This window comes from Paramisgurnus dabryanus, chromosome 15 (genome assembly GCF_030506205.2).
Source record: "Paramisgurnus dabryanus chromosome 15, PD_genome_1.1, whole genome shotgun sequence".
NCBI lineage: Eukaryota > Metazoa > Chordata > Actinopteri > Cypriniformes > Cobitidae > Paramisgurnus > Paramisgurnus dabryanus.
This window is the reverse complement of record NC_133351.1, coordinates 28,957,979-28,984,828: the sequence shown is the minus strand read 5'-3', so window position 1 is coordinate 28,984,828 and position 26,850 is coordinate 28,957,979. Positions and strand designations below refer to the sequence as shown.

The window sequence follows — 26,850 nt, the reverse complement described above, 5'->3', positions numbered from 1 at the left end:
ACGATACAAGTAGATATTTTAAGGGCTATGTTGAATCTGTTCATAATATTCTGGATGAATATAAACTCCCCATCTCTCTTATAGGCTATTGAATTATGCTTCGGCCCACTGCACTCATTTCTCTGGTTAATTACTTCTCTCAGCACTTTTCTCAGTCATTTTGAGGGACTTTACACATGCTGAGGATTACACTTCACGTGCTGTGTTTGCTTTGTAAGCTATATAATCGACTTTTAACCCAAGTCACCTGCTGAAGTAATCGCCTGCGGAAGTAATCGTTGATACTTGTTTGCTAAGACCAGTATTATGAAATGCATAAGCTCAAGGAAGATTTTTGGTTCCAGATTTTCCCTGTTAATCCCAGCGTGTCTCAGTTTATACAGTCTTGTTGGCCATTTAAATTGGCCGCAGGCTCATATTTACCCTTTAGAGGTTAGTTTACCCCCCCCCCCAAAAAGTGTAGTCATTATTTACTAACCCTTGTGTCATTTAAACCTTTCTGTTTGAGTGAACCCTCTCCTTAAGCAATTCAACTTAATGTGCTTTTGCATAAAAAAAAACAAAAAAAACTGAAATAGTGTTATACACTTGTAACGTTCCTCCTTAAGTTCTCATTATAGTTCTGCATAGCTCCTACGGCAGGGATGGGCAACTTCGGTCCTGAAGGGCCGGTGTCCTGCAGAGTTTAGCTCCAACTTGCCTCAGCACACCTTCCTAAAAGTTTCTAGTATGCCTAGTAAGACCTTAATTGGCTGCTTCAGGTGTGTTTAATTATGGTTAATTACACCGGCCCTCCAGGAGCGAAGTTGCCCATCCGTGTCATATGCTATAGCCTCGACATTGTAGGCTACGCTTCAGTTTTTATTCATACTTTTGTGTTGTTGTCTGCGTCCACGTGCAATTACATGACCAAACCGCTAGTAGGCAGTATCCAAGTGTTTAACCACAGTAGTTGTGGATTTTGTTGTATTTTAAGTTATATTAAATCACTTCTCAACTTGACCCATCTTTGTTCTTACCGTTGAAAGCAGAAATGCCTATAAAGAAATGCGACGTCGATTTTTTTTTTGACCTGACGGGAGGGCTTCTACCGGACCAATCACAGTGCTTGCGGTCTGCGTAGCATGGATATGTTGTTACATTTTTGGCGAGGTGCACGTCAGCCTACGCATGACTATAAATTACACTTTAGTGCATCACCTGTCAATGGTATCATAGTTGGGTTGACGTTGAATCATAGAGGCTGTTTACACCAACCTGTTTTCATTGATCACAAGTGAACAACGTTAATGCCAGGTGTAAACGGTGTTCAAAACTTTTTGAGCTCGTCCACTTTCGACCACTTTCAACCACATTCAGAGTAGGGATGTGCATTTATGTCATTTTTTCATTTCGATTAATCCATAGGTCTGAAGAACGAGTACTCGATTAACTGGGGGCGGGGCAATCAAAGGGGCGGGGCGTACATGTCATGGTGAAAATGAAAATATTTTTATTAAAAACACTCAAATAAAACTTAATTTCGAAGAAACTATGACAGAACAATGAACACATACAAGAGTTTTAATGAATTAAATGTTTTTAACAGAAACCTCTAACAGGAAAAGCTGCGTGATGGAATGAAACTAAAGGGTTAACAAACACAAACCGAAGCGGTTTCTATATGACGCACTCTGCATAATATTAAGCCTTTATACAACAAAAATGTACAACGTCCATCTATCTGCATAAATGCAAGACTTCAACTAAGTTTTCAACTAAGTTATTTTAAAAAAAGAAAGTTTAACTCCCTTTGTGGATGTGCATCATAAACATCGCACTTTTAAACACGTCCAGTCAAAGCACAAGCTTCATAACATTAAGCAGCTTTAAGTGTTTTGCTATCATTTTAGCATTTAGCTGTGTCGTGTCGTCCTCTTACCTCAGTCAAGATGTAATGTAAATGCTCGTGTGGCTCTCTGGTATCTCTTGACATTTGATGTTTAAATATGAGATGATAACCCATTGAACTTTTGACGCCGCTGTACATTTTGCAACTGACTGACTGTATTTCCGAAGATCACGGCATCCTTTTAAACCATAGTGCCTCAGTGATGTGAGGTGTGACCGGCTTCGCGGGCTCGCGGGCTGCCGCGCATTCGCAGACTGGCGGGTTGCTGATGCGCGGTCGCGCGGAATCTGTTTGTTTTTGAATCACGCATGGTAATGCTACTGATGTCATACGTCGGTCTGCGTAGCTCGACACGACGTCAAACACGCATCTCCAGACCCAGTCTTTACTACCACATGCGCTCGTAACGCTAACCAGATACCCAAATGCCGCCATATCCACAATAAATAAATAAATAAACCCACATGATCATCGTTTTTGTGATCGATCATCGATGCCACGTTGGAGTACTCGAGCAATCGAGTACTCGTGCCCATCCCTAATTCAGAGGTAGTCGAAACCCCTTTCGATCGGATTGCTTTTGTAGTGTCAACATACATGTGGTTGAATGTGTTCGAACAGCCACACGCGACCGCCTTCCCTCCACCCATTTATCTAATCTGAGGTACTAAACCAAGTTTTACGTCTTTTCTGACTACTGGCGCAAACACACGGTGAACGGCGCTATTTTTAGCCTTTCATTGATAAAACTACTGCGGGTGATCTCCGTAGTTTCATTTTGAAAGCGTGTGAAAGTTGCGCGATCCTATTTCATCAATTGCGCTGAAAATTCTGAGAAAGCTTTAACATATAAATGTACAAAACACTGTGCAGCATGTTTACTAGGTAAACAAACAGCAGACTCCGACATAATATTAGTTTGCGTCCATATAAACTCATAATTACTCCCTATTGCGTTTGAATGACAGCAGAGAGACTCGCCCACCGTCTCACAGACCACCCCCTCTCAGTATTCAGGACAGAAGTGGTCGAATGTGGACAAAAGAGACGGATTTAAATACCAGGTGTAAACGTAATGTGTTTCTCTCGTCCACTTGTGATCCGATCGATGAAAACACATCTTAATACCAAGTGTAAACAGCCCCCATAGATGTGTTTGACTCAGGCGTTCAATCCACAGAGCGCAACAACTGTTCATGTTTTTTGCGAAGACACGTCAAAGACACCTGTCGAGAGCCGGAGCCGGCAAAAAAAAGGCAACCACCTCCAAATTCTCTATGCAGGACACCTTGGCTTATGTTATAGTGGTATGATTATAAAACTTTATTTTTCAGCAGTCAGTATGATTGTTAGTGTACATGAAAACGACCCATCGTTCCACGCACCTTTCATCAAGCAATGCCATTAATATTGTTTTGTGACCTATAGCGGTGGCCTCATGTTTTTTGTATGTTTGTAAAATTGGTCAGTGTCTAACCATCTCATCTCTTATTTTTCCTGTCTGTAGGAGATAAAGATGGCGGTAAGGTGACCACAGTAGTGGCAACCCCAGGACAAGGACCTGACCGACCACAGGAGGTCAGCTACACTGACACTAAGGTCATCGGTAATGGCTCTTTTGGTGTGGTGTATCAGGCAAAGCTTTGTGACTCAGGGGAAATGGTGGCCATTAAGAAAGTCCTTCAGGACAAGCGATTTAAGGTGAGACAGAAAAAAATATATGTGCATATGACACCTATCATGATTTAAGATAGGAATTCTGAGCCTTTGTTTTAATATTCCCATTTCATTTTGTATTTGCATTCATATCTTTATCCATTAAATCTTTTATATTGTGATAAATAGGTATTTATTACCTCCAGTATTATTTTAACTTTTCATGCAGTTAGTGACATCCGTGGCTATAATTATATCTTTCCCGCTCAATGATTTTTGTAGACATTGCTGTTTAACTAGAAGTACATATGCACATAAGTATGAATAGATGGGCTTGCTTTCATAATAGATGATAGACTTCATCTTTTATACACTTTAGCTGAAAAGTATGACTGACAGGAGTAAGATATCGCCCTTTACTGTGACGTGACACATAAATGCTATCGTTTTGAGAATGACTATAAGACCAGAGGGTGGATGGTGGTGTAAATCGAGGTCACTCATGTCTGCGATGGATTTAAAATGAAAAATATCTTCACCCTGTTGTGACTTTGTAAGGTATAGACGCTCCTCATCCCTTCTGGTCATTCAGTCAAAGAGCTGTAGGGCATTCATCATGGTGTGTACGTGTGAATGTTCATTCAGTGTGTATGTGATACAGAATGGGATCATGTGTAGACAACATGAGTACAGTAATCTGGTATGTATGTCATTTTTTGCCCTTTTTATTGTCACCTTGCTGGATCCTGTGGGTTGACATAGAGACCTAATACTGCGTTAACACCAACCGCGTTTCAGGCATCAAAATCACGTCTACCATGCCTTGTTTGCCGCTTGAACAGTTTGAATGTATTCGCGGGTGTAGAGCAAAGTAGACGCGTGGAAAAAGCTAGCATTTTACGCGCATCATATGCAAAATCCGCTTCTTGTGGGAGGGGCAAGTGCTATGTGTTTGTCTGTTTGCAAGATGACTGATGTTGATTGTGCATTTACCGAGACTCAAAAGTGAAATATGTATTACAACTTACCAGGTTGCCCAATGTCCTCACTGACACTCTTCCAAGCGAGGTCCTTTTTATTTCTGTCTCCTCTATAGAAATAAGAACTTGTGTCATATAGCTCCGGGTGACTGCTTACGGACAATATCAAGGGTTGGTTGAATGAGTGACTCCGGGTGGGGCTGCCGCCACAGCAGCAAGCAGGCTCCTGATTGGTTAACGCGGCGCGAAATTCCGCCAAAGTTTCTTCAACTCGAGCCTCAGCCGCAAATTTGCGTGAACCGCAAAATGCACAAAAAGCACCATTCGCGCGTGCTGCGCACAACGCTCAATTTGCGCCTTTTGTGCGAACTAGACGCGCAAATGAGCCGGAAACGCGCCACGGGACCTCCAGACGCACGCCAATGCGTCTTCACATTGAATTCAGATTGAAATCAGTCGCGCTTCACGCCTCTACCGCGGTTGGTGTAAACGCAGCATTAGGCTCCATGGCTCTGCTTCAAAGCAGATAAGGGTAGGCAGCATTTTAAAGGTGCCATAGAATAAAAAAAATGTATCCCTAGGCATAGATGAATAACAAGAGCTCTGTACATGGTAATGACATATCATTTGTCTCAAACGCGTTTGTTTCCTCATTTTTAATGTACATTTTTATGCATGCCAAAGACTGCTGGAACAGGCCAGTCTCAATATAACACTAACTGTGATGTCACAGTGCAGATGTACGCCCCCCAACATTAAATTACACACTAAATTATTTACAAAGTTGTTAAAATGGTAAAAACAAAGTTGTGACTGCTGAGTTAGCGCTACATGCTAATTAACCTCTCGACGCGCACTAGCTCGCGGACGGAAGGACGTCAGTTTTTTTTAATGCTGCTAACAATATATATATAGCCTACTGTGTACAAACAACAATAATAATAACACTACTATACATCGTTTAAAAGGTCTAAGGGTTTAGCGTCAGTGTATGGTGTCCGTTTTGAGATTAAATTGCTCTAGTATCATAAATATAGTATTTTATCACAGAAGTCCAGATAACAACATGCATAACATAAACTGACCCCTTACCTTTGTGCTGGTATAAGGAACGCGAATCGAATCCAGTCTGTTTCAGATGTGTGAATAACCCATAAAAACTCTCCAACAAAGTACATCCAATGACCAGTTTTGTCCACAAATGCGTATAATCCGTGAAATATGGATATATTTTCCATTGTTTACATCAGATTTCAGATGCACGTCTTGTAATAGATTATAATATACAATCTGAGAACTATTTACATCGTAACACTTGTATATGAGAGCACACTTGCGTTCAAAACCAGCGCTCAGACATGATTGTACAAGTAGGCGGGAGTATAATACATAATATCCAAACAGCGCTGTCTAATATCGTGACGTCATCTGACTCGCGCGTTCCTCCAATGACTTCATGGAAAATATTGATAGACAGAACGTGTAGCCAATTAGAACACGAATTCAACGATCTTTGTGTGAGCTTTATTTCCTGGTGTGGATACGGCATTTTATACGCTTATATAAGGATAAACAATAAAAAGAACGAACGTGTATGCATGTAAACAAAAGACTTTTATTTTGTGGCTGACTGGCACTTAGAAAAGGCACTAGTCTTACAAAAACTCTTGCAAGAACCTCATTTTTGGGTCTATTGACTTCAAACGTGAAATATAACTTCTTTAGACTTGTGGCTTTGGCCTCATTGCATTTATAGGTTTCACACATATATTTATCATTAAGATTTTTAGTGTTAAAAAAGATGTTATGCAAAAAAATTTTTATTACAATGTACTTCAGCCTCTCTAACTTTTTTTTTTTTAATCTTAAAATAATTTTGAAACATGGAAAACGAAGCTCAAAGTGTCTTCTATCTAATGATAGCACAGTTATGCTTATACTATAAATGGTTTAGTAAAAACAGCCCTTTTAGTGAAAGTAGGTATTTTCATGGTTTCGGGCCAGTATGGGGGTGCTTTTCAAGAGGTTAATGCTATATCATAGCATATAGGCTGAAGTTCTACTATTGACTTTACGTTTTGCAGGTTCATACTGAAGAAAACACAAACTTACCACTCAGAAACGTCCATCAAAAATCTATTCCCCAAAATTTGTATTTTCGTCTGACACAGGCTCAAACATATAAGGTTTGTTTACTAATGTGAGCTACTGTCATGAGCCTCAGAGCAGAGCTCAACATTATTAATCATGACTCTTCCAAAAGAGCAAAATAAATACATGAAAATATCAATTTAACATATTATTTCAATTAGGGATGTCCCGATCCGATATGCTGGATCGGTATCGGGTCCGATCTGGGCTTTTTGGCTGGATCGGACATCGGATCCGAGGACCGACAACATGAATGATCCGATATGGCGTTAGCCGTGGTTGTTACTGACAAGCTTTAAAAGGACAATGTATTATAAAAGCACCATAATTGCTTTATGCACTATATTCAAAGTCTTTTAATACACTCATGTGAAGGAACAAACGCACATTTAAAGATATTTAAGATCACAGAAACACTGTTACTTACTCGCAAACTGAGTTAATAATCCACTGGTGAAGCGAACGGATGAAACGCGTCATTCACACACGCACACACAATAAAACTTTATGCTATTTTAAAAATCTGATTTTATAAAGTCTCAGTAAGCCGTTGGATGGATTTAATCATAATTTCAAACAATTCTGATCGAGGGTACAGCCTTCGTGGAAATCTCATAATGCACTCTGACAATTCCATCTAAGATGCCAGATCCCAATTCTAAAAATAAATATGGATGGACATTAAAACTTCTGAAACAACAAGTCTGGTGATGGTGGCCTAACCCTTTTGCACAGTTCTGTACTTTGATTTATTGTAATCCTAAAATACAAATAGTGTGCTTGGGTTAATCTAACTAATAGTAGACTTGTTTCCCTCTCTTTGTGTGCTGTGTAAATTTATGCTTAATGTCTTTTTGATTGTGTCATTCGTGAACTCAGTAACCCATCTGGCTCATCTTTTCTTTCCTTCTTTTTCTTTTAATTACTTTTTGGACAGCATTCGTTTTCTGAACGACATTTAGAGCTTGACATGAGCTGTATGTATACTTTTGACTGTACAAAATAAATAAAAAAGACTATAATATTTTTATAGATATTTATAAAACATGCTAAGTTCAAGTATCAGTTATCAGTAGCCATTTATTCTCTTTTTGTAATGAGCCTTCCGGTCCGGCATGTCTGTTATTATTTTGGTCTGCATTTTCCTGCCCACTGTCAATTTAATGCCAATTGTGTATTTCGACAGCTCGGTTACCAGTTATTATGGTTGCATAAATGAGACCTCAATGACTCATAAATGTGACCTCCAAAATGAGCCGCATATTGAGTTATAAAAATCCACACAAGCAGGTTTGTAATTTGCAAACAACAAAAGTGTAAAGAAAAATGAGCAGATAAACTTATGCTTTTTAATAGTCAGTTGCATACACATACACACATATATCTGCAGGACTGTATCATGCTACAACTGGGCAAAGTCTGTTACACACAATGATTTAGTTAGCAGAAGACAGTAATGAACATGTGGCTAACCAGCAGCCATTTCACCCTGTATACCAAGACTGGTTGCCCACTGAAGCTAAGTAGAGTTCAGCCTGGTTAGTACTTGGATGGGAGACCTCTTGCGGTATACTTCTGTTCTGTGTTGGTCCTAACACCCCAGTATAGTGATGGGGACACCATACTGTCAAAAAGCACTGTCCTTTGGATGTTAAACTGAGGTCCTGACCCTCTGTGGTTCTTAAAAACCCCAGGATGTCTTTCGAAAAAGAGTAGGGGTGTGCCCTGACCCATTGGCCTGCTAATCATCCCCTCATATACTAATTGGCTGTGTTACTCTGTCTCCTCCCCACTAATAATAAGCCTGTGGTGCTTTGGGCGTTCTGGTGCAATATGGCTGCCGTCACATAATCAAGGTGGATGCTGCACATTCGTGAAGTGACTGTGTACTTGGCCTTGTGCATGACACAAAGTTGCTGTTTGCCATCTTAATCAATCACTGACTATTACCATTTTCTCTGTATTGATGAAAAACAATATTGCAGTGAGGCATAGTCTATGACCCTTATTCAGTTTGCCTGTCAATTTAGCTATAAAATGCATTGTAAACTCTTCACTTTAACCAAACAGCCATTGTTACCTTTGGTAAGAAAAAGTCATATACATATAGGGGCGGTTTCCCAGACAGGGTTTTGATTAATTCTGGAATAAGCCTTAGTTAAAACATTTAGGTAGTTTTTACAAAACATGCTTAAAAAATGTAAACAATACTGGTGTGCAATTTGAGACAAAACAATGGCACTGATATACAGTATATTAGATACATCAGCCCAAGATGCTTTTAAATTGAGGGAAACCGCCCCATAATGTTTCTGGCTTAATGCAAGTGTGATATTTTACTTGCCATGTATATAAATCAACGCATATACAGTGTCAAGAAAAGGTACGTGAACCCCTAGGAATGAACTTGTTTTCTACATTGATTTGTCATAAAATTTGATCTGATCCTCATCTAGGTCACAACAATAGACAAACACAATGTGCATGAACTGACAACAGACAAATCATTTGAGTTACTTCTGTCTTTTTGGAAAACACCAATTTTTTAAATTAGGATATTAAAGAATACCTCAATAATTCTCCCAGGCCAATCACTGTTAGAGAGGTACTTGTGAAAATTACCGCCCACCAAACTACATTTATAATACAGGAGCCACAAAGCCAGATTATGAAATTTACAAAAAGACATACAGAGAGGGAGAGAGCGATATTGTGAGAATATAACCAAGAACTGTTTTTCTCAGAATGAGATCATAATTTGGTTGATTTAAGTCAGTGTGACAGATGGTCACTGTGGTTGATAAAGTGGTGTGTTTAAATTGAACAGAGCACAGAGATGGCTAGTGACATCACAAAATAAAAGTGACGTAAGTGCCACTGTATGGTAAACCACCATTTAACCCAGGGGTTTTGTCAGCCAAACCCCTTGACTTAAATTATTTAAATAATAATAATATTTAATGGGTCAATATTTTAATAATTTAATAGCACATTTGCATCTGTTTTAAAGTTTTTATTAGTAGTATTTGACATAATTATTGTTATTATGACCTGTTATTCCACCGTTATCTAGTAATTTTCTTTTATTGTTACATAAAACATATTTGTTCCTATGCCCATTTTTTCTCTGTTTCTCACACTTTTCAAACAAAAAGACTTTTGATGATACATTTTCCATTATGGAAAAGTCGTTAGAAGATGAATGAGACAAATTTTCTTTAGTAGAGGGTTTGGATACCTTTGTTTTTATTGGGGATGCCCTGATCCGATATTTGTATCGTATACCAGCTTCGATATGGAATACAATTTTGCATCGGGTATCGTGATGCTCGATTTGCTCCATCCGATCTGACATTTTTATGTGCATTTTCACTGGCCACAATTTCGTTGCTGGTAAAATACATTTTATATGATTAAACTTGACTTTGGCATCCTAAAATGACTTTAATTTGAGTAATTTTTCTCGATTTAGCTAGATTAGATGCAGATTGACTTTCAAATGCAGACTGACCACCCAAATTAAGACTCATTTATTAGCTAGTAATATCAGCATAGATCATATCATATATTTAGTTGCATGAAAAACATGCTAGTGAGGCATAAATAGATGAACTTCTAATGAATATATTAAAAGTGGAGCAGGGGTGTAGAAGATTAACTGAAAAGATAAACACAAAAACCCTGGACAAACACTAAATAAAGCAGTAAATTGTATATGCTTGATTGTGGTTTTAAAAGTTATTTATGACTTTTAATGGCAAATGTCGAGAGGGCATTATTGTTGCACAAAGTAGCCTACATTAAAATGATGCGCGAACCTCTCAGTCTCCACTGGTGGGTTAACTTTGATTTCGGACAAAACTGGGATGTGTGCATTCAGGTATGCACTATGAATTTCTCTCCGCTCTTGCCCAGATAGTGCCATGCATTGAAATCAAAGAATTACAGTTTTTTTCGATTGCTAAACGACAGTGGGCACAACTGGAGCTACATGTGCAAAACTCTAACTACAGTCTGCACTACCAAAAGTCACCTGAGCACAACTCTTAACATATGGCTCAAAACAGCTCCGTGCAGCCAAACACTAAACACAACCCTCACTGAGATAACACACACTGTCACTCACAACACACTGAGAGGAAAAACACTAACATCAAACACCAATACACAAAATACTAACTTTATATCTTTACAGTTTTAACAATTTCAGTGATGTCACACCAAGTAATGTTTTCTTTAAAGAATGATTTATTTATTGATTTATCACAATATTTTTTTTAGAACATCATAATTTTTTAGGGTAAATGAAAATTAGCAGTTTGCTTCAGTTGTCTGTAGTAATTTACGGAATTACAGTAATGAGAAAAAAGGTAGAAACTATAATGAAAGGTAATATTATATATAAATGAAATATATATATGAAATTGGAATTTATATTTATATGAAATTGCAATCAGCAGTGTTTGAAAGGCACAAGGCTGAAATCTTTTCTGTTTTGAATGTGTGGTTCACAGTTTTGACAGCAGTGTGTTAGCATTTGAACAAAGTGCTGTAAATCCACAGTGTTGTGCAGGTTGTGGTTAAAGTCATGGGATAAGTGTGTAAAGTATTGAAAACTGTGTTCAAGCAATGAAAAACGAACTAGAGTTTGGTCCACATGAACTGCTGCTGTGCAGACTGTAGTTAGAGTTTTGCACATGTGACTCCAGTTGTGCCCACTGGCGTTTAGCAATCGAAAAAAACTGTAAATCGAATCGCCAAATCAAATTTGAAGTGGGACCACATAGAGTTGTTTTTGGAGAAAATATGCACCAGAATTAAGAGGAAAGATTATCATATAAGTGCTTAACAAACTTGTAAATACATTATCTATTAAACAAACATTTATATCCTGTCCTGTGTTGAATTCTTCGTGTCTGTAAAGATTTTCTTTCTATAACGTATGATTGCTTACATATGGGTCAATGTTAAATATATTACTTGTGCTTTAAATGTAAGTTATGTTCACTTTAATCATATTGCTTTTCTTTGTCTTGCAGAACCGCGAGCTGCAGATCATGAGAAAATTAGACCACTGCAACATTGTGCGTCTGCGTTATTTCTTCTACTCCAGTGGAGATAAGGCAAGTATAATATTTTATATTCAGTTCATCTCATGTTTTATTTTGTGCTACATATTGGTGTGTTGTTATTGTGCCTTTTTTAGTGCCATTTGTTACTATCACCATTATTGTAATGTGTTTTTCTCTGGCCATTACATAGGGACTCATTAGAGTAGCTTTATGACATTCATTGCATCGCGTCTTGCAAGTGTAAGAGCGTTAAGTCTAATAAACTTAATCTTCAGTAGCAAAAACAGTGCTAGAGTTGGTGAGTTTTATTTCCATGAGATCAAACCCTCCATGTACATGAACTGATTTGATGTGCTTGCATCAACACACAAAAATATTTGTGAAAATCACTTGATGGGACTATTTGTTTTTATTTATTAGTACGTTAAAATACATAAATATGTGACTCAAAATTGTTGGGTTTATTTATGTATTGTTACATACATCAATATAAATGAGAATTATAAAATTGTGTTAAAATGTCTGTTTGGATGTACATGTTGGACTAAAAACCCTTTATCTAGGAAATGCATGACGATTAGGATATATTTTGAAAGTCATTGAGAAGAAAGCAGAAAAGATATATCATAAAGCATGATTGTGATTGGTTAACTGCAACACCCTGTTCTCATATAAGCAAACAATGTCAGCACAAATAAATATTACATCACTGTTTATTTCTGTATTTGGTAAGTAACCATGTTGCAAATGGAATATCATAAAGCCAACTCATCATTATTTCAAAATAAATGCCCCTAGGATGATTCAAGACCCATCTGCTTTGCATTTTGGTCATCATCTTGTTGGGGTTTATTTTCCAATAAAAATCAGCTGAATGTCCATTATATCTTACATAACTTTTTATAACCCTAGTCTGACCGCCTTTCGGTGTTTATTAATTTCTGATGGATTTTGCCCACAGGCTGACCTGAGAGTTATTCATCCTTGTAATTTGTGCCCATATGATTATAAGCGTATCTGCTACACTGTCAGAAAAATAGGTACAAAAGTTTTAACTGGGATTGTATCTTTCAACAAGGTCCTAATATGTAGCATTTTGGTACAGATATGTACCTTTGAGGTACCTGTATGCACCTTTTAGGTACAAAAGTGTATCTTTTTTTCAAAGGGACTGCTCCAGTAAAACTTTTGTACTTTCTTGTACCTTTGGACCATAGACTGTAAAAAAAGATGGACGACGCCTGTTCACTCTCTTCCATTGGTGAAAAGTGAAGCCGCAAGTGTCCCGATATGGCGCTGACATCTTGGGTCTTGAGTCTGCGCACTAGCGATTTCGGGACCAGTCATGCGCACTAGTGAGCAGGAAGGGAAGCCGCGAAGTCAAAACCCCGCCCTCGCTCTCGTAGAATGCGCATATCACACGATATCACAGCTGTCAATCATGACGTGACACCACCGTTTTTATATCATTAAATAACTAACTAAACACAAACCTATTTTAAAAACAAACATTTGAATTTACATCAGCGTGATAAAAACTACAGTAAATGACAGAAACCAGCTTCAGAAAAAAGATAATTGAAGTGTAATTAATTTTTTTAGTTGGTCCCAAGTCCCATTGAATAACATGGGGAGGCGGGGTTTATGACCTATACTGGGACCAGTCACTGGGGGGCGATCGAGACGTTTTGGCTTCACTTTTCAGGGCTTGTGCGGCACGCTTGCTTTGGACACACACATAAATGCTTTATGCCTGACTTCCAATTGCACTCAAACCTCTTTGTCTGTCTTGTATATCTTAAGCTCTTGGTCTATGTTATCATGCACATCATACACACAGACCCTTCTCAACCTCTAAACAACACAGTTTCGAAATGTCTGTAGCTGTTTCTGCTCTCACACCCACATGCACCCGTTAGCCGCTCTTTGACCTAAAACCATAGCATAAAGGCTGACAACAGGTCCATAAAATACTCAAAAAGACTACAAAACCAATGCGAGGTATTTTGTTGTGTTTTCCTACAGCTAGTTTTGCAGGTTTTTTTGTTTTTGCTTTTTTGTTTTGTTTCTGGAATCAGTGCTGCTTAACTCGTTCCCCGACAGCGTTTAAAAAAAAAAGTTGGCAGCGCCAGCATTTTTATGATTTTCACAAAAGTTTAATGCCTTCCAGAAAATGTTCTTCTTTAAATATATAAACATACAATATATCAAATGAAAGCACAGACCCTCTGCTTTCAAACAAACAAACAAAGGTTTCATCCTACCTTTATTTGTTTTCTTTATATCACCTCTCAAATATGGGTAGGTTTGTTCAAAAATACCACATTTTAAGCAAAAAGCTGAAATAATTGCATTTTTGTGAAGGACTTTTGATAGAGATCAGATGCAGAGAGATCCTCAAAAAATACACGCAGTTTGAACTATTTGCCATGAGGGAATACTTACTGGCTTTACAAGTTGGGTAAGAGCGCCACCTGATGAATAATGATAATTGGCAGGGAAGCACTTTGTCTTAATTGACAAGTTAACTCGTTAACAATAACTAAGGCTGTGTCTCAGTCAGCTCGCTTGTTCAGTAGTCTGGGAGTAGATCAGGGAGTCGGCCATTTTAAGGGCTGTTTAATTTGCAAAATCATTCCAGTGCACTGGAGCTAGGGATGCTTCGATCGATCGGCCGCCGATCGTGATCGGCCGATAACGGCATTAAATGACGCGATCGGCACTCGCTAAATTTGCCGATCTCATGAGCCGATCTTTCTGTTTAACTTTTGTCATCATAGCGTTCCTGATGCGGCTGCAATTAGAGACCATTTTACACAGTGTGAGCATTTTGTAACCCGTTGCCCATGTGTGACGTGCAGATTTGGATTTCTCTCTCTGCCTTTACAGAGATATGCGTAATTTCTATGAGGACGCGCTTCGGTCCTCAGCGCGATGCGTCTTCACATCCCTATCAAACAGCGTATACAACACATATCTATCGTGGACAATTGCATCCTCATGCCGAAAGTTTATTACTTGCATTCGTTTGAAAGTTTTGAAGGTTTAAACTTCCATTTTCCTCACTGCTGCTCTGGTTTGCGGACACCCGCCGCATGCATACACAGCAGCCGGTCATCAGTGCACGTGAAGAGAACGATCTCTCCCATGTCTTAAAGCTTACATTTCTCTTTGCAAGCAGAAACATTTGTTCTGCTTATTTATTTGATTCTCTATTAAAACAATAATATACCTAATTTATAGTTAGTTTCATTTCTACAAATGGTGCAAACTCTGCTAGATTATAGATAAAAGATTCCCATTCCACTGCCATCCTGTGATCGGCACTGATCGGCGATCGGCAGATCATGATCTTGGTGATCGGTAATTGGTGATCGGCCCCAAAAATGCTGATCGGAGCATCTCTAACTGGAACAATCGTTCCCTAAAAAATCCCACAATGCAACGCCAGGGATGGGCACGAGTACTCGATTGCTCGAAAAATGTACTATCTTTCTTTAGTTACCCTTCTCTTTATCTCTTTCTCTATTTACCTTCATCTTTATCTATATATAAAAAAAATACTAACATACCCTTGGCTATGTATATTGTGTTGGACTTGATGAGACTATTTCAAGTGCACTTATGTATTGCTGTTCTTGTGTTGCCATAATTGCTTCTATTGTTTACCTCATTTGTAAGTCGCTTTGGACAAAAGCGTCTGCTAAATTACAAAATGTAATTGTAAATGTACTTGAATGGGGCATTGATGATTGCTTACAAAAACGATGATCGCGTGAGTTTATTTATTTTTTGTGATTATGGCGGCATTTGGATTTCTGGTTAGCGTTGTAAGTGCCTGTAGTAGTAAAGACTGGGTCCGTGTTTGACATCGTGTTGAGCTGCGCAGACCGGCGTATGACATCAGTACCATGCATGATTCAAAAACAAACAGATAAGTCTGTTTCCTACGCGCACCCGTGCTGAGGCAACCTGTTGATCCGCCCAACGCTGTGAACCCGAACAGACCTCACATCACTGAGGCACTAAGGATGGCGTGATTTTTGGATTCGCTTTTGGTAAAATGAAAATACAGTCAGTATTTCTCATATTTACACATTAAATGTCAAGAAATACCTGAGAGCCATACGAACATTACATCTTGACTGAGAACAGGTGAGAGGATGACACACACAGCTAAACGCTAAAATGATAGCAAAAGACTAAAAGCTAATTCATGTTATGTGTTTTTGTTTTGACTGGACGTGTTTAAAAGCGCGCTGTTATGGTGCGCAACATAACAGAAGTTAAATTTTCTGTCAAGTACATAATTTAATTAAATTCTTGCATATATGCACATTGTATAATGCATTTATGTTGTATAAAGGCTTAATATTATGTTGAGTGCATCACATAGAAAGCGCTTTGGTTTGTGTTTATTTATATTATTGTTGGTCTGAGTATTCTGACTTGTTGTTTCCGGCCGGTTTCGGCACATGATGTACGCCACGACCACAGGTTAGCAATCACCTATGGCAGATCCTGAGTGTCTCTGGACAGATCCAATAGTTTTAAACTTCAACAGAGGACCCTCCTTAACGGAAGTAACGCTTTGCAATGGAGCGTGGCCAGACTCTCTGTACAAATGAAATGAATGTACGAGAGTCTGGTTGGACCAGGCTAGCTATTACTGTAAGAGGATTCTGTTAAAAACATTTAATTCATTAATAATCTAGTATGTGTTCATTTTTCTGTCATAGTTTCTTCAAAATTAAGTTTTATATTTGAGGGTTTTTAATAAAAATATTTTCATTTTCACCCTGACGCAACGTCCCAGTCCTTTGATTGCCCTGCCCCTAGTTAATCGAATACTCATTTTTCAAACGTATGGATTAATCGAAATGAAAAATGACATAAATGCACATTCCTATGCAACGCAAAAACCAGTGAGCATCGGTGGTCCCTATGGTTCATTACTGGAAATAATTTTTCTGAAGCTCTCCAACTGAAAATCGCCAACTTAATAAACTTTATGAAATGCGACAAAACTTTTATAAAGACAAGCATTTGTTTGAGTTTTAAACATAAACACACATCGCTAGACAGTAAGGGACCACAATCTACTCAATATTTAAAATAATAATATTTATTTAAATTTTATTATTTTCCTCCAATTTTATGCATGGATATGTAAGAGAATATTGAGCGTTTTTCACAATGTACTGTTTAAAAATTAAGTCAAAGAAATGTTGGCTTTGCTGGTTGTTGATGATTTACAGCTGTGAGTGATTACAATGCGCTTAAGCAGCCACGTCACAGGAAAATAAGTGAACAGTGTCCCAATGTGAAGTGAGCAAGAGTCCTTACCAGTGCCCGAACATCCGATACACTGATTTACGACATCGGGAGCTAGGGAACGGGAATTGAGACACTGGGTAACTTTTGAGTTTTAACAAAAGCTTCAACACTTAATGTGTGTTAAATCGCATCGGACCACCACATACAGAGCTGATATAAAATAACTAATATATGTCCATGTGACATTAGTTGATATCTGTATTAAATAATCAAATTAACAACCCACTGTTACACTCTGTCTACACAAAACATTCAATGCATTAAAACAAAATACGTCCTATTACAATAAACAAAGCTGTCTTTGACAGTTTGCTGGCTGGGCTACAGTTTGTGCTTGACATCATATTTTAAACGTGCCACGAATATACAGTAGTATGTATAAACAGTTCAGCACGACTTCTACTGGTTGACACATATCTAGCACCACATGGCATATACCATCAAAGCACCCAGCTGTCTGTAGCAGCTCTCCAGCACCACAAACACAGCAATGAAGACTTCTTAGATTCTCCTCGCTGTAATTTTAGCAGCTGTCCAAGTACTGTGAGCTTCGTTTAAACCACCATGAAATCAAAGCCCAAAGCATCTTCACAGAGAGATAAGGCGAGAGATAGAGAAAACCGGATGATTTAGGGTTGAAATGGGACAAAGAGATTAAAATCAGGCTGGGAAAGAGACTGTTAGGCATAGACGTCAGTATGAGGTCTGCTCACTATTTAAACATCTCACATTCACGATTAGAAACTGTTGCAGACATTAGTTTCCTCTTGGTTTTGACCATAACATGATTAACATATAAAATTCTGCTTTGATAAGAAGCTCATTAGATTTTGGATCTGAGCAACAGAGAAACACGCTTATGTCTGTCATTGGTGTGTTAGCCTGTTAGCAGCTGATGCGAGCTTTGCATTTAACTGAGAGGACATATGCACATTAAAGTCTATTTCTGAATGTTGTAGAGGATGGTGTTACACTAGAGTCTTCAGAGACTGGTAATTGAGATTGCTGGGACAATCATTACCCATCTCTGTCTCATACTGAGTGGCCACTGAGTTTTCCTCATAGGGAAGCCACACGCAAGACAGATGAGTCACAAATACATTTACACAGGCCATTTAGACGCAAATAGATAGAGAGAGAGGATGAGAAAGATGCTCTTGGTTTTGTCACACATTCTTCTGTATTATGTAACGCCCACCCTTGTGCTTTCAACTGCCCAGCGACAACTGCAGCTCTGTTAAATTCTTATATTATTCTTAAGTATTTGACTGTATAGGCAATGTCGGTTCTATAGTGACGATGTCTTGCAGATTTTAGCTCCAACCCTGATAAAACCTTGCCTAACTGTAGTTTTCAGATGACTCTTTAGACCTTAGTTGTTCAGGTATGACGTGCAGTCTTTTTTGAGCAATGCTAGCTTCTTGACTCGTTCTTTGCAGCAGTTTAGGTTAAGCTATCCGTGCTAACTTCATGACTCACCCTTTGCAGTAGTTTAGGTTGAGATATCTATGCTTATATACTAAACTCATTGAGAGAGAGAGAGTATGTGGCGCGCTAATGCAAGGTGTGCAGACGAGTGCGCGAGACGAACACGGAAATCATGTATACTCTACGTACTCCGCAGGGTCACATGTAGGGGTGGGCGGAATGACCAAAAATCTATTTCACGGAATGAGTCATTTTATTTCACGGAACGGAATATTTCACGGTATACATGTTTTTCAGTTTATATTGTTTTTTGATGATAAAAATGTACAGAAATACACCACTCACTATAGCTTTTAACTAAATGCTCACCACAGTTTTAAAATATGAGAAATTTAAAGTTAATAATGTTAAAGTGAAAATGCCCAGAAGATAGATTAAGTCTTGATTAGACAGAATCTTGTTTATAATAGAGTTATTAATTTTATAGACCGTTGAAGCTATAGTATGCCTTCATTGTATTTATGCATACATTACATTAAACATATGCAATATGTAAAATGAACAGGTATAAATATATGCAAAAACCTACAGACAGGATAAATACCTGTATATGAGAGAAGAAGCTCTTGATATTATAAATGTGACAGTTGCTATGATGTGATGATCATAAAGTTTGTTTTAAGGTCTTGACGCCCTTTTCTTTACTTCATATTAGACCTTAACATTTGCATCTCTTTCTCGTGTTTCCGATCAAATATGTTTGTATAAGCAAATGGTGCGTCAAACTACATCGCTCCAGAAGCGCACGTGTCACTGATATAAACGCGAGTTTTGTCTTAGCTTGCTTAAAGTTCAGAAAACTTTACAACTATTACCATTATGTGCAAGAAGAACTCTTTATTTGGCGTCGCAGCTCCTTGCGCTTGCCTAGAGAGACCTCTGCACGCGAGAGACCGGCCGGCTGCTGCATGAGGAGAGAGAGAGCGCGCGAGACAGAGAGAGCGTGCGAGCGAGCAAGACAAGAGTCTCGCTGCGTGACCAGCGGTGGATTAACTCGCACTTATTATAAAAATTACACAAATAACTTAAAGTGAACTATTTTACATCTTTCTCCGTCACACTCAGTCTAACATGCTGGAGGGCAGAGTTAGCCACGCCCACTTATTTGCATTCCGCGGAATAGAAAAATCTGTTACGTCTGACATTTTATTCCGCTGTAACGGAATATACCGTCATACCACCCAGCCCTAGTCACATGGATTATTTTCATACAGATCAACTGATTCATCACGCTACCTTTAAACGTTCATCCATATTGATACAGAAGATCCATGCTGTATCGATGCGCACATCATCAGGAGTTCGTGACGATACATGTTCGTATCGATATTTTGAACACAGCACTAACTGATCATACTTTTTTGGATAATAACGTTTATTGTTAAATTGTTAAACACCCTTCCTATATTATGTCATTATAAATGTGATCACCACATTTGAGTGATCATTGCAAAAAAAATATTTATATACAGTATATTCTGTTAATGTAGTGTATTCTGTGTACAGTAACAGTCAAATATTTGGACACACTTACCATTTGTGTGCCCAAACTTTTGACTGGCACTGTATAAATACAATACTGTAATATAATATACTGTAGTATATGTGTACTTTACTATAATATACACATTAAGAAGATCGGCTGATATATTGTTATCAAATTTATTTTTTTGGTAACACTTTACTTGAAGTGATGACACATGCCATGAACATGAAGAAGATTTTAGGAGTGTCATTCTCTCAAATATGTTATTGTTAATGCAAAGATGACATTGTTTGAGTTGTCTTTGTTATGACAACTTGGCATAAACCAATACAGCATAACTTGTCATGACAACTTGACATTACCAAGACAACATAACTTGACATAGCAGATTATTATCAAACTTATGAAACTACCTAGCTTTATGGATTAACATTACATTGTCATGAGGTCATTATAATTGTGTCATAAATATTTTTCTGATCACCAGTGATACAAATTGAATTTGTCATGAAAATGTCATTAAGTGTTAATACTCTGTCAAATAGTTTTATAACAGCGTCATGTATATCTCCTTGGCCTCACCCACAGTGGTACAAATTTAACTTAGTCATTAAAACGTCATTAAGTGTTAATACTATGTGAAATGATTTGAAATAACCTTTACAAAATGCAACAGGCACGTCAAAAGATTATACTTTACTTTATGTATGTGCACAATACATACAAAACTGACAACTAACAGAACTTGTTCTTACTCACACAAAAATAAATTTTCTGACATAGAAGAAAAACTAACAATACTTTTTATAAATTAATATAATTAACTTATTCCCTGCAAGCCTTTTTTTTTAAAATTGTCCGCCAGCATTTACATTTTTTTTATTTCACAATAGTTTCAAAAAAAGCCTTCCAGGAAAATATTCTTCTATAAATATTTAAACATACAAATATATCAAATGAAAGATCAGACCCTCTGCTTTTAAACAAACAAACAATAATTGTTCACTTTTTATAACCTCTTAAATATGGGTAGGTTTCTTCAAAAATACCAAATTTTGAAATAAATGCATTTTTGTAAATTCAGAACGGTTATCAAAACATACACGGAGCTTAAAATTAATTAAATTTGCTTTTGCTTCAGGATTTTTTATAAATTGGATTTATATTACTGTAAAAGCATTATGTGGTAGCTATAATCAGTAACACTGTGTTAACATGGCCAAAAAGGGACCAGTATAATTTATAACTTTCTGAGATTAAAAAAAATCTCTTTTAGTAATGTCCTCGCCAAGACGCTCAGCCACAAAATGTTCTGCTTTTTAATCACATCCATGAATTTAAAATCGGTCTTATATTTTACTAGAAATATACACACGCTGATGTTATCTCACACAGCATCACTTCCCTATGTGTTGTTTGTGGAAAAGACTTCAATAGCAGGGCCTGAGGATGGACGAGTTTCTACCTGTAGCTCACCCACTGTGGGAGATGTTGGCTGTCATGCATTGAACCATAGATCACCCAATCAAACGCTAACAAAGTCACGTTCACACGGAGCAGTAGCCAATCAGGTGGTCCTGTAATCCGGTGAGGACATCTCAGAAGCCAATCGTCTCCGAGCTTTAGCGATCAGCTGTAATTAAGGAAGTGTTGCTGTTGCGAGGGTGGAGAGTGAGTCATCATTCAGACTATTTTAAGCTGCACAGCACAGTCGGTGGGCTGGTTGGATGTCATTTTTCCTCCGTCTCTTTCTTTTTAGAAATCGAACATCTGTTATTAGAAAGCACTCATCAATCAGCCGGGTCAAAACGGAGAAAAGATGCAGAAAGAAAACTATTTGGGTAGAGAGAGAGAGACAGAAACACATGTCTTTATGGAAACAATGAACAGATGTGTATTGACTGCATCCAACTGTATTATTTTTTGTACATTTTAAAATCAGACCTGTTGCATCAGCTTTTATATCTGTCTTTTATCTTTTTAATCAGTTCTGTCTTTGTCTTATTCACAGCATACTTCATGTTTTAAGTTTCTTTTTAACTTTTCTAAAACCTCAGTAGAAATAGATCAAGACAAATAATTTCTCTTTCAACTAAACTTAAGGAACTTGTGTAGGAAGGAAGAACGGCGTGAAGGACAGGATGTGACATCACAGGGGTCAGGCCATTTTCTTTAGATGTACTTTTTATAGTTCCTTAGGAGGATATGAGCTCAATGTCTAAGCATGTGTGTTGTGTAAAGATGGTGGACATTATCCTTTGCTTTACACAATGCCCCGCAGTCAACATCCTCAATGACATCATGACAGAGAACTGGCTGTTTCTTTACTATAGCAGCTTATTTTAATGATTCGCTGGCTGACGGTTTAGCGATGAAGTCACATCACAGACTTCTACTCAGTGTCATTGTCTTGTACCACATGAAGCATGTTTTATATATAAATTTATTAGAGTTGCATATGTATTTCACTTTCATGTGTGTGCGTGTTCGCGTAAAGTGATGGTTTCTTTCCCATTTTCTGTCCACAGAAAGATGAGGTCTATCTGAACCTGGTTTTGGACTACGTCCCTGAGACGGTGTACAGAGTGGCGAGACACTACAGCCGTGCTAAGCAGACCCTTCCTATGGTTTATGTGAAGGTACACACACATATATAGAGATTTATGGTCAGGAAATGTAGTGTAAATGAGACATATGGAAAATTGATTAAACCAAATGTACTATTATTGCAGTGGCGGCTCGTGACTGCTCATCCGAGGGGCGCTAATTCAAAATAAGTGTTCGGAGTGTCATGTGTGTGGTTTCCTTTTCCGACATATGTGTTCTGCGTGTCAAGGATCCTATGTGCATCACATGTTTTGTCAAAATAAGTGCCTGTTGCACACGCGTCAAAACCGTTTATGATAAAAGAGACGCTCACTTTCACAAAATACACGCAAGACACTCCCTTAACAGTAAACTTTGATTACGCATGAGATTATGTGAGTATCTGGCAAACGCAAACGTCTCTTTTATCATAAACCCTTTAGATGCGTCTGCAGCAGGCACTTATTTTGACAAGACACGTGATGCACATAGGATCTCTCGAAGCGCAGAACACATATTTTGAAAAAAGGAACCTCACACATAATGGGCTACTACATACATGTTGTGACGAACTTCGCATCGAGCGCCCTTGAAAAAAGAAATCACCGGCTGCCACTGCTGTATTGTGCATTACATGCTTACTTAGCATGTAGCTTAGCATTTAAACAGATTAGAACATATGAAAAAGTGCACTTCACTCCACACATGATATTACAGCAATGATTGACAGTTTACTAGTCGACCATACCATCAAAGTTGTAACAGGTATGGCAAGCAAGTACTACAGGATTGGAAAACTGTCTGAATTACTGTGTTGCTGACACTACGCAACAATGTTTTTCTCATCTGTTGTGGTCTTGTCGTAGTAGCACGCATACTACACAACACAACGCTGATGAGGTACACACTACAAAATATGTGATAAAGAGGCGTTCTCGACCATAAGTGAAAATATGTTTTCTCACATAAATTCTCGCTAGAAATTACAGCGATTTGGCTTTGCGTTTATACCATCTGCTCTGTGATTGGCCTGGTTAGTTCCACCTTGTCATTACAAGATCACATGATGATAATATCAAACAAGTTGGAAAATATTGTAGGGTCTGTGATAGCTCAACCCTTTCTCATGAAGTGTGCATAAGTAGCACGCAGTTGAAAAGTCATGCAATACATACACCAAATTCCAATTTTGTGTGCATATGATACGCCAGTCCTTCCCGTTCAACTATTGCACACCTTGTGACTGCACATATAACATTAATGTTCTTTGTTGCCTGTCGGCAATAAACAGGCTAGGCTAAACAAACTGTATTAAAGGGACACTCCACTTTGTTTGAAAATATGCTCATTTTCCAGCTCCCCTAGAGTTAAACATTTGAGTTTTACTGTTTTGGAATCCATTCAGCTGATCTCCAGGTCTGGTGCAAGCACTTTTAGCATAGCTTAGCACAATCCATTGAATCTGATTAGACCATTAGCATTGCGCTAAAAAATAACCAAAGAGTTTCATATTTTTCCTATTTAAAACTTTACTCTTCAGTAACATCGTGTACTAAGTAGGGATGCACCGAATCCAGGATTCGGATTCGGCCGAATACTGGGCTTTTGGACGGGGTTCGGCCGAATCTTAGATTTTTTTTCCACCGAACCGAACCCTATGTTGGCGCTACACTGGTCGATGTCACGTGGCCGTTGATTACACACATCGGGTGCTGACGTGGAGATAAAAAAATTTTTTGGTGAGCCTTAGGGGCGGTTCACATTTCGTGGACGCACCTGGAAAAAACTAGCGCATCACACCGCATCGCTTTCATTATGTGTAGGCTTATGGTAATTGTCAAAATAGTTTTTCCCACTTGTCATCTTGGCATAATGTTGCCTATCCTTTTTTTATAGTTAAAATCAATTAAAATAAAAAATACACTGCTGTGGACATTGTTTACTACTTCATTAATGTTGCTATTGAGATGCTATGTCTTCTTTATTGCACTAGGTGTCGCTGTGTGTCTGTGAATGCATCCAGTTTATAGATAGGAAACATATTGTTGAGGTCAAGGTATTAACCCGGAAGGGCAAATCGTTTTTGACCGTTCTACCCATAGATATGTATATAAAGGCTAGATGGCTCGTCCACGCTGATGGCCAATTGAGTGGAACGTCCGCATTTTGGCGGCCATCTTACGACAGGGCGCTCGCTCACTCGTAGCATTGAGTTTTAATGATGCAGGTACTTTTAAATGACCATAACTTGCTTAATTTTTTACCGATTTTCAAACGGATTGGTTTCTTATAAACGTCAAAGATGTACCTATGACACTGAATACGTATACTAAAAATAAATAAAAAATTCATGAAACATGTTAAAGCATCCAGAATTATAGCCACGTTAATAACGTTTGTAAAAAACCAAACCGTTTGTAAATCCGTCAAGAATTCAGCAAGTTACGAGCATTTTAGTTGGCGTATGTCACTCACCTTCCGTCCACAGCAGCAGGGAGCAGCACTATGGCAGCACTGACCTAAGATGGCCGCAAAGTTACGACACAGCTGACTCCGCCTTGAGCCATCTAGCCTTTATATACATATCTATGGTTCTACCATAGAGGTGTGTTTGTCATGCTGTTTAATGTTTTGGAATAAATGGATTGCACTTTAAAGCAAGGACAATGCTTGGGCTCTTCTTAACAGTAATAAAAGTTTAGCGCGTCAACCAACTCATTCCGGGAATAACATCGTAGAAGATTAACAATGGGTAGATCTTCTACAGCAAATGTGTTTTACTGTGTTAATGGAATAAGGATGCGTGTAGGATTCAGTATTTGGATTCGGCCGAATCTTAAACAGTGTATTTGGTATTCGGCCAAACCCAAAAAATCTGGATTTGGTGCATCCCTAGTACTAAGACCGACGGAAAATTTAAAGTTGTGATTTTCTAGGCAGATATGGCTAGGAACTATAATCTCATTCTGGTGTAATAATCAAGGACCATGGTGCCCTACCATGGCTGCAGCAGGCGTAGTGATATAAGGTAACCCTTGCTATTGAAAGATACTAAGGGGACTATTTTTGGTCGCTTGCATAATATCACTATGCCTGCTGCAGCCATTTTACGGCACCAAGGTCATTGATTATTACGCCAGAATGAGAGTATAGTTCCTAACCATATCTGCCTAGAAAATCACAGCTTTAAATTTTCCATCTGTCTTAGTAAAGTAGAGTAAAGTTTAAAAAAAAGAAAAATATCAAAACTCTTTGGTTATTTTTGAGCGCAATGCTAATGGTCTAATCAGATTCAATAGATTGTGCTAAGCTATGCTAAAAGTGCTAGCGCCAGACCCAGAGAATGGCTGAGAGGATTCCAAAACAGTAAAAATCTAATAGTTAACTCTAGGGGTAATAAACTTATGTTTACTTTGTTGCTATTAACTGCCATTAAATTAACTAGCTTAGAATCAAAACACACTTATTCATGATTAAACCACTGTAACAATAATAGGTTTTTGGAAACTGATTGTGTATGTTTCTTTGTGTTATCATTGCAGTTGTATATGTACCAGCTCTTCAGGAGCTTGGCCTACATTCATTCCTTCGGGATCTGCCATCGTGACATAAAACCCCAGAACCTTTTGCTGGATCCAGAGACGGCTGTGCTTAAACTTTGTGACTTTGGCAGGTCAGTTGGTAATCTCTTTATAGGCATTACATAGGAGACTGTGTCTATTTTCTAAAACCTGTTAGAGTCCCGGTGGATCCATGGAGTAAAAACATCACGTTTAACCTAAAAATCCTCTAAAAAGCTCACCAGAAACCTCCAGATGGCCTTGGTGGACGTCCGTGTGCTGATTTTGTCTCTTTAAATTAAGATTTCTATTTAGATGTGTATGTTTTAAAACAAACTACACAAGATTGGAAGTGATGTTATATTTCCAGGTCCATTTATTTGACATCTATACCGTGTTATTGTTGTGAAAGAGAGAAAACAGCATATTGAATGAAAATAAATATAAGCTCTTTGACAAAAATGCTGTTTTTATATGTATATACACAGTCTGTGCATGCTGGAAATGGCTTAGTGATATTTTGAGCCAGCTTGCTTGAATTTTACTTACTGATCTAAACTACATACATATTCACTTATTACACTGATGTTTGGCTTTTCCTGTGTATTTAGTGGTGAACGGTTGAACGGTTTTGAGCACAGAT

The 26,850-nt window shown here is 38.1% G+C and overlaps 1 protein-coding gene across 2 annotated transcripts in view; it reads left to right on the top strand.

Moving 5' to 3' along the window:
- The window catches only part of gsk3ba (glycogen synthase kinase 3 beta, genome duplicate a), a 71,672-nt gene that overhangs the window by 34,629 nt on the left and 10,193 nt on the right, over nt 1-26,850 (top strand). For both annotated transcript variants that reach the window (XM_065292977.2, XM_065292978.2), the window contains exons 2-5: nt 3,399-3,592; nt 11,718-11,801; nt 22,590-22,700; nt 26,190-26,320. In XM_065292977.2, the coding sequence (XP_065149049.1) occupies nt 3,399-3,592; nt 11,718-11,801; nt 22,590-22,700; nt 26,190-26,320 (520 nt within the window). The remainder of the gene's footprint in view (nt 1-3,398; nt 3,593-11,717; nt 11,802-22,589; nt 22,701-26,189; nt 26,321-26,850) is intronic.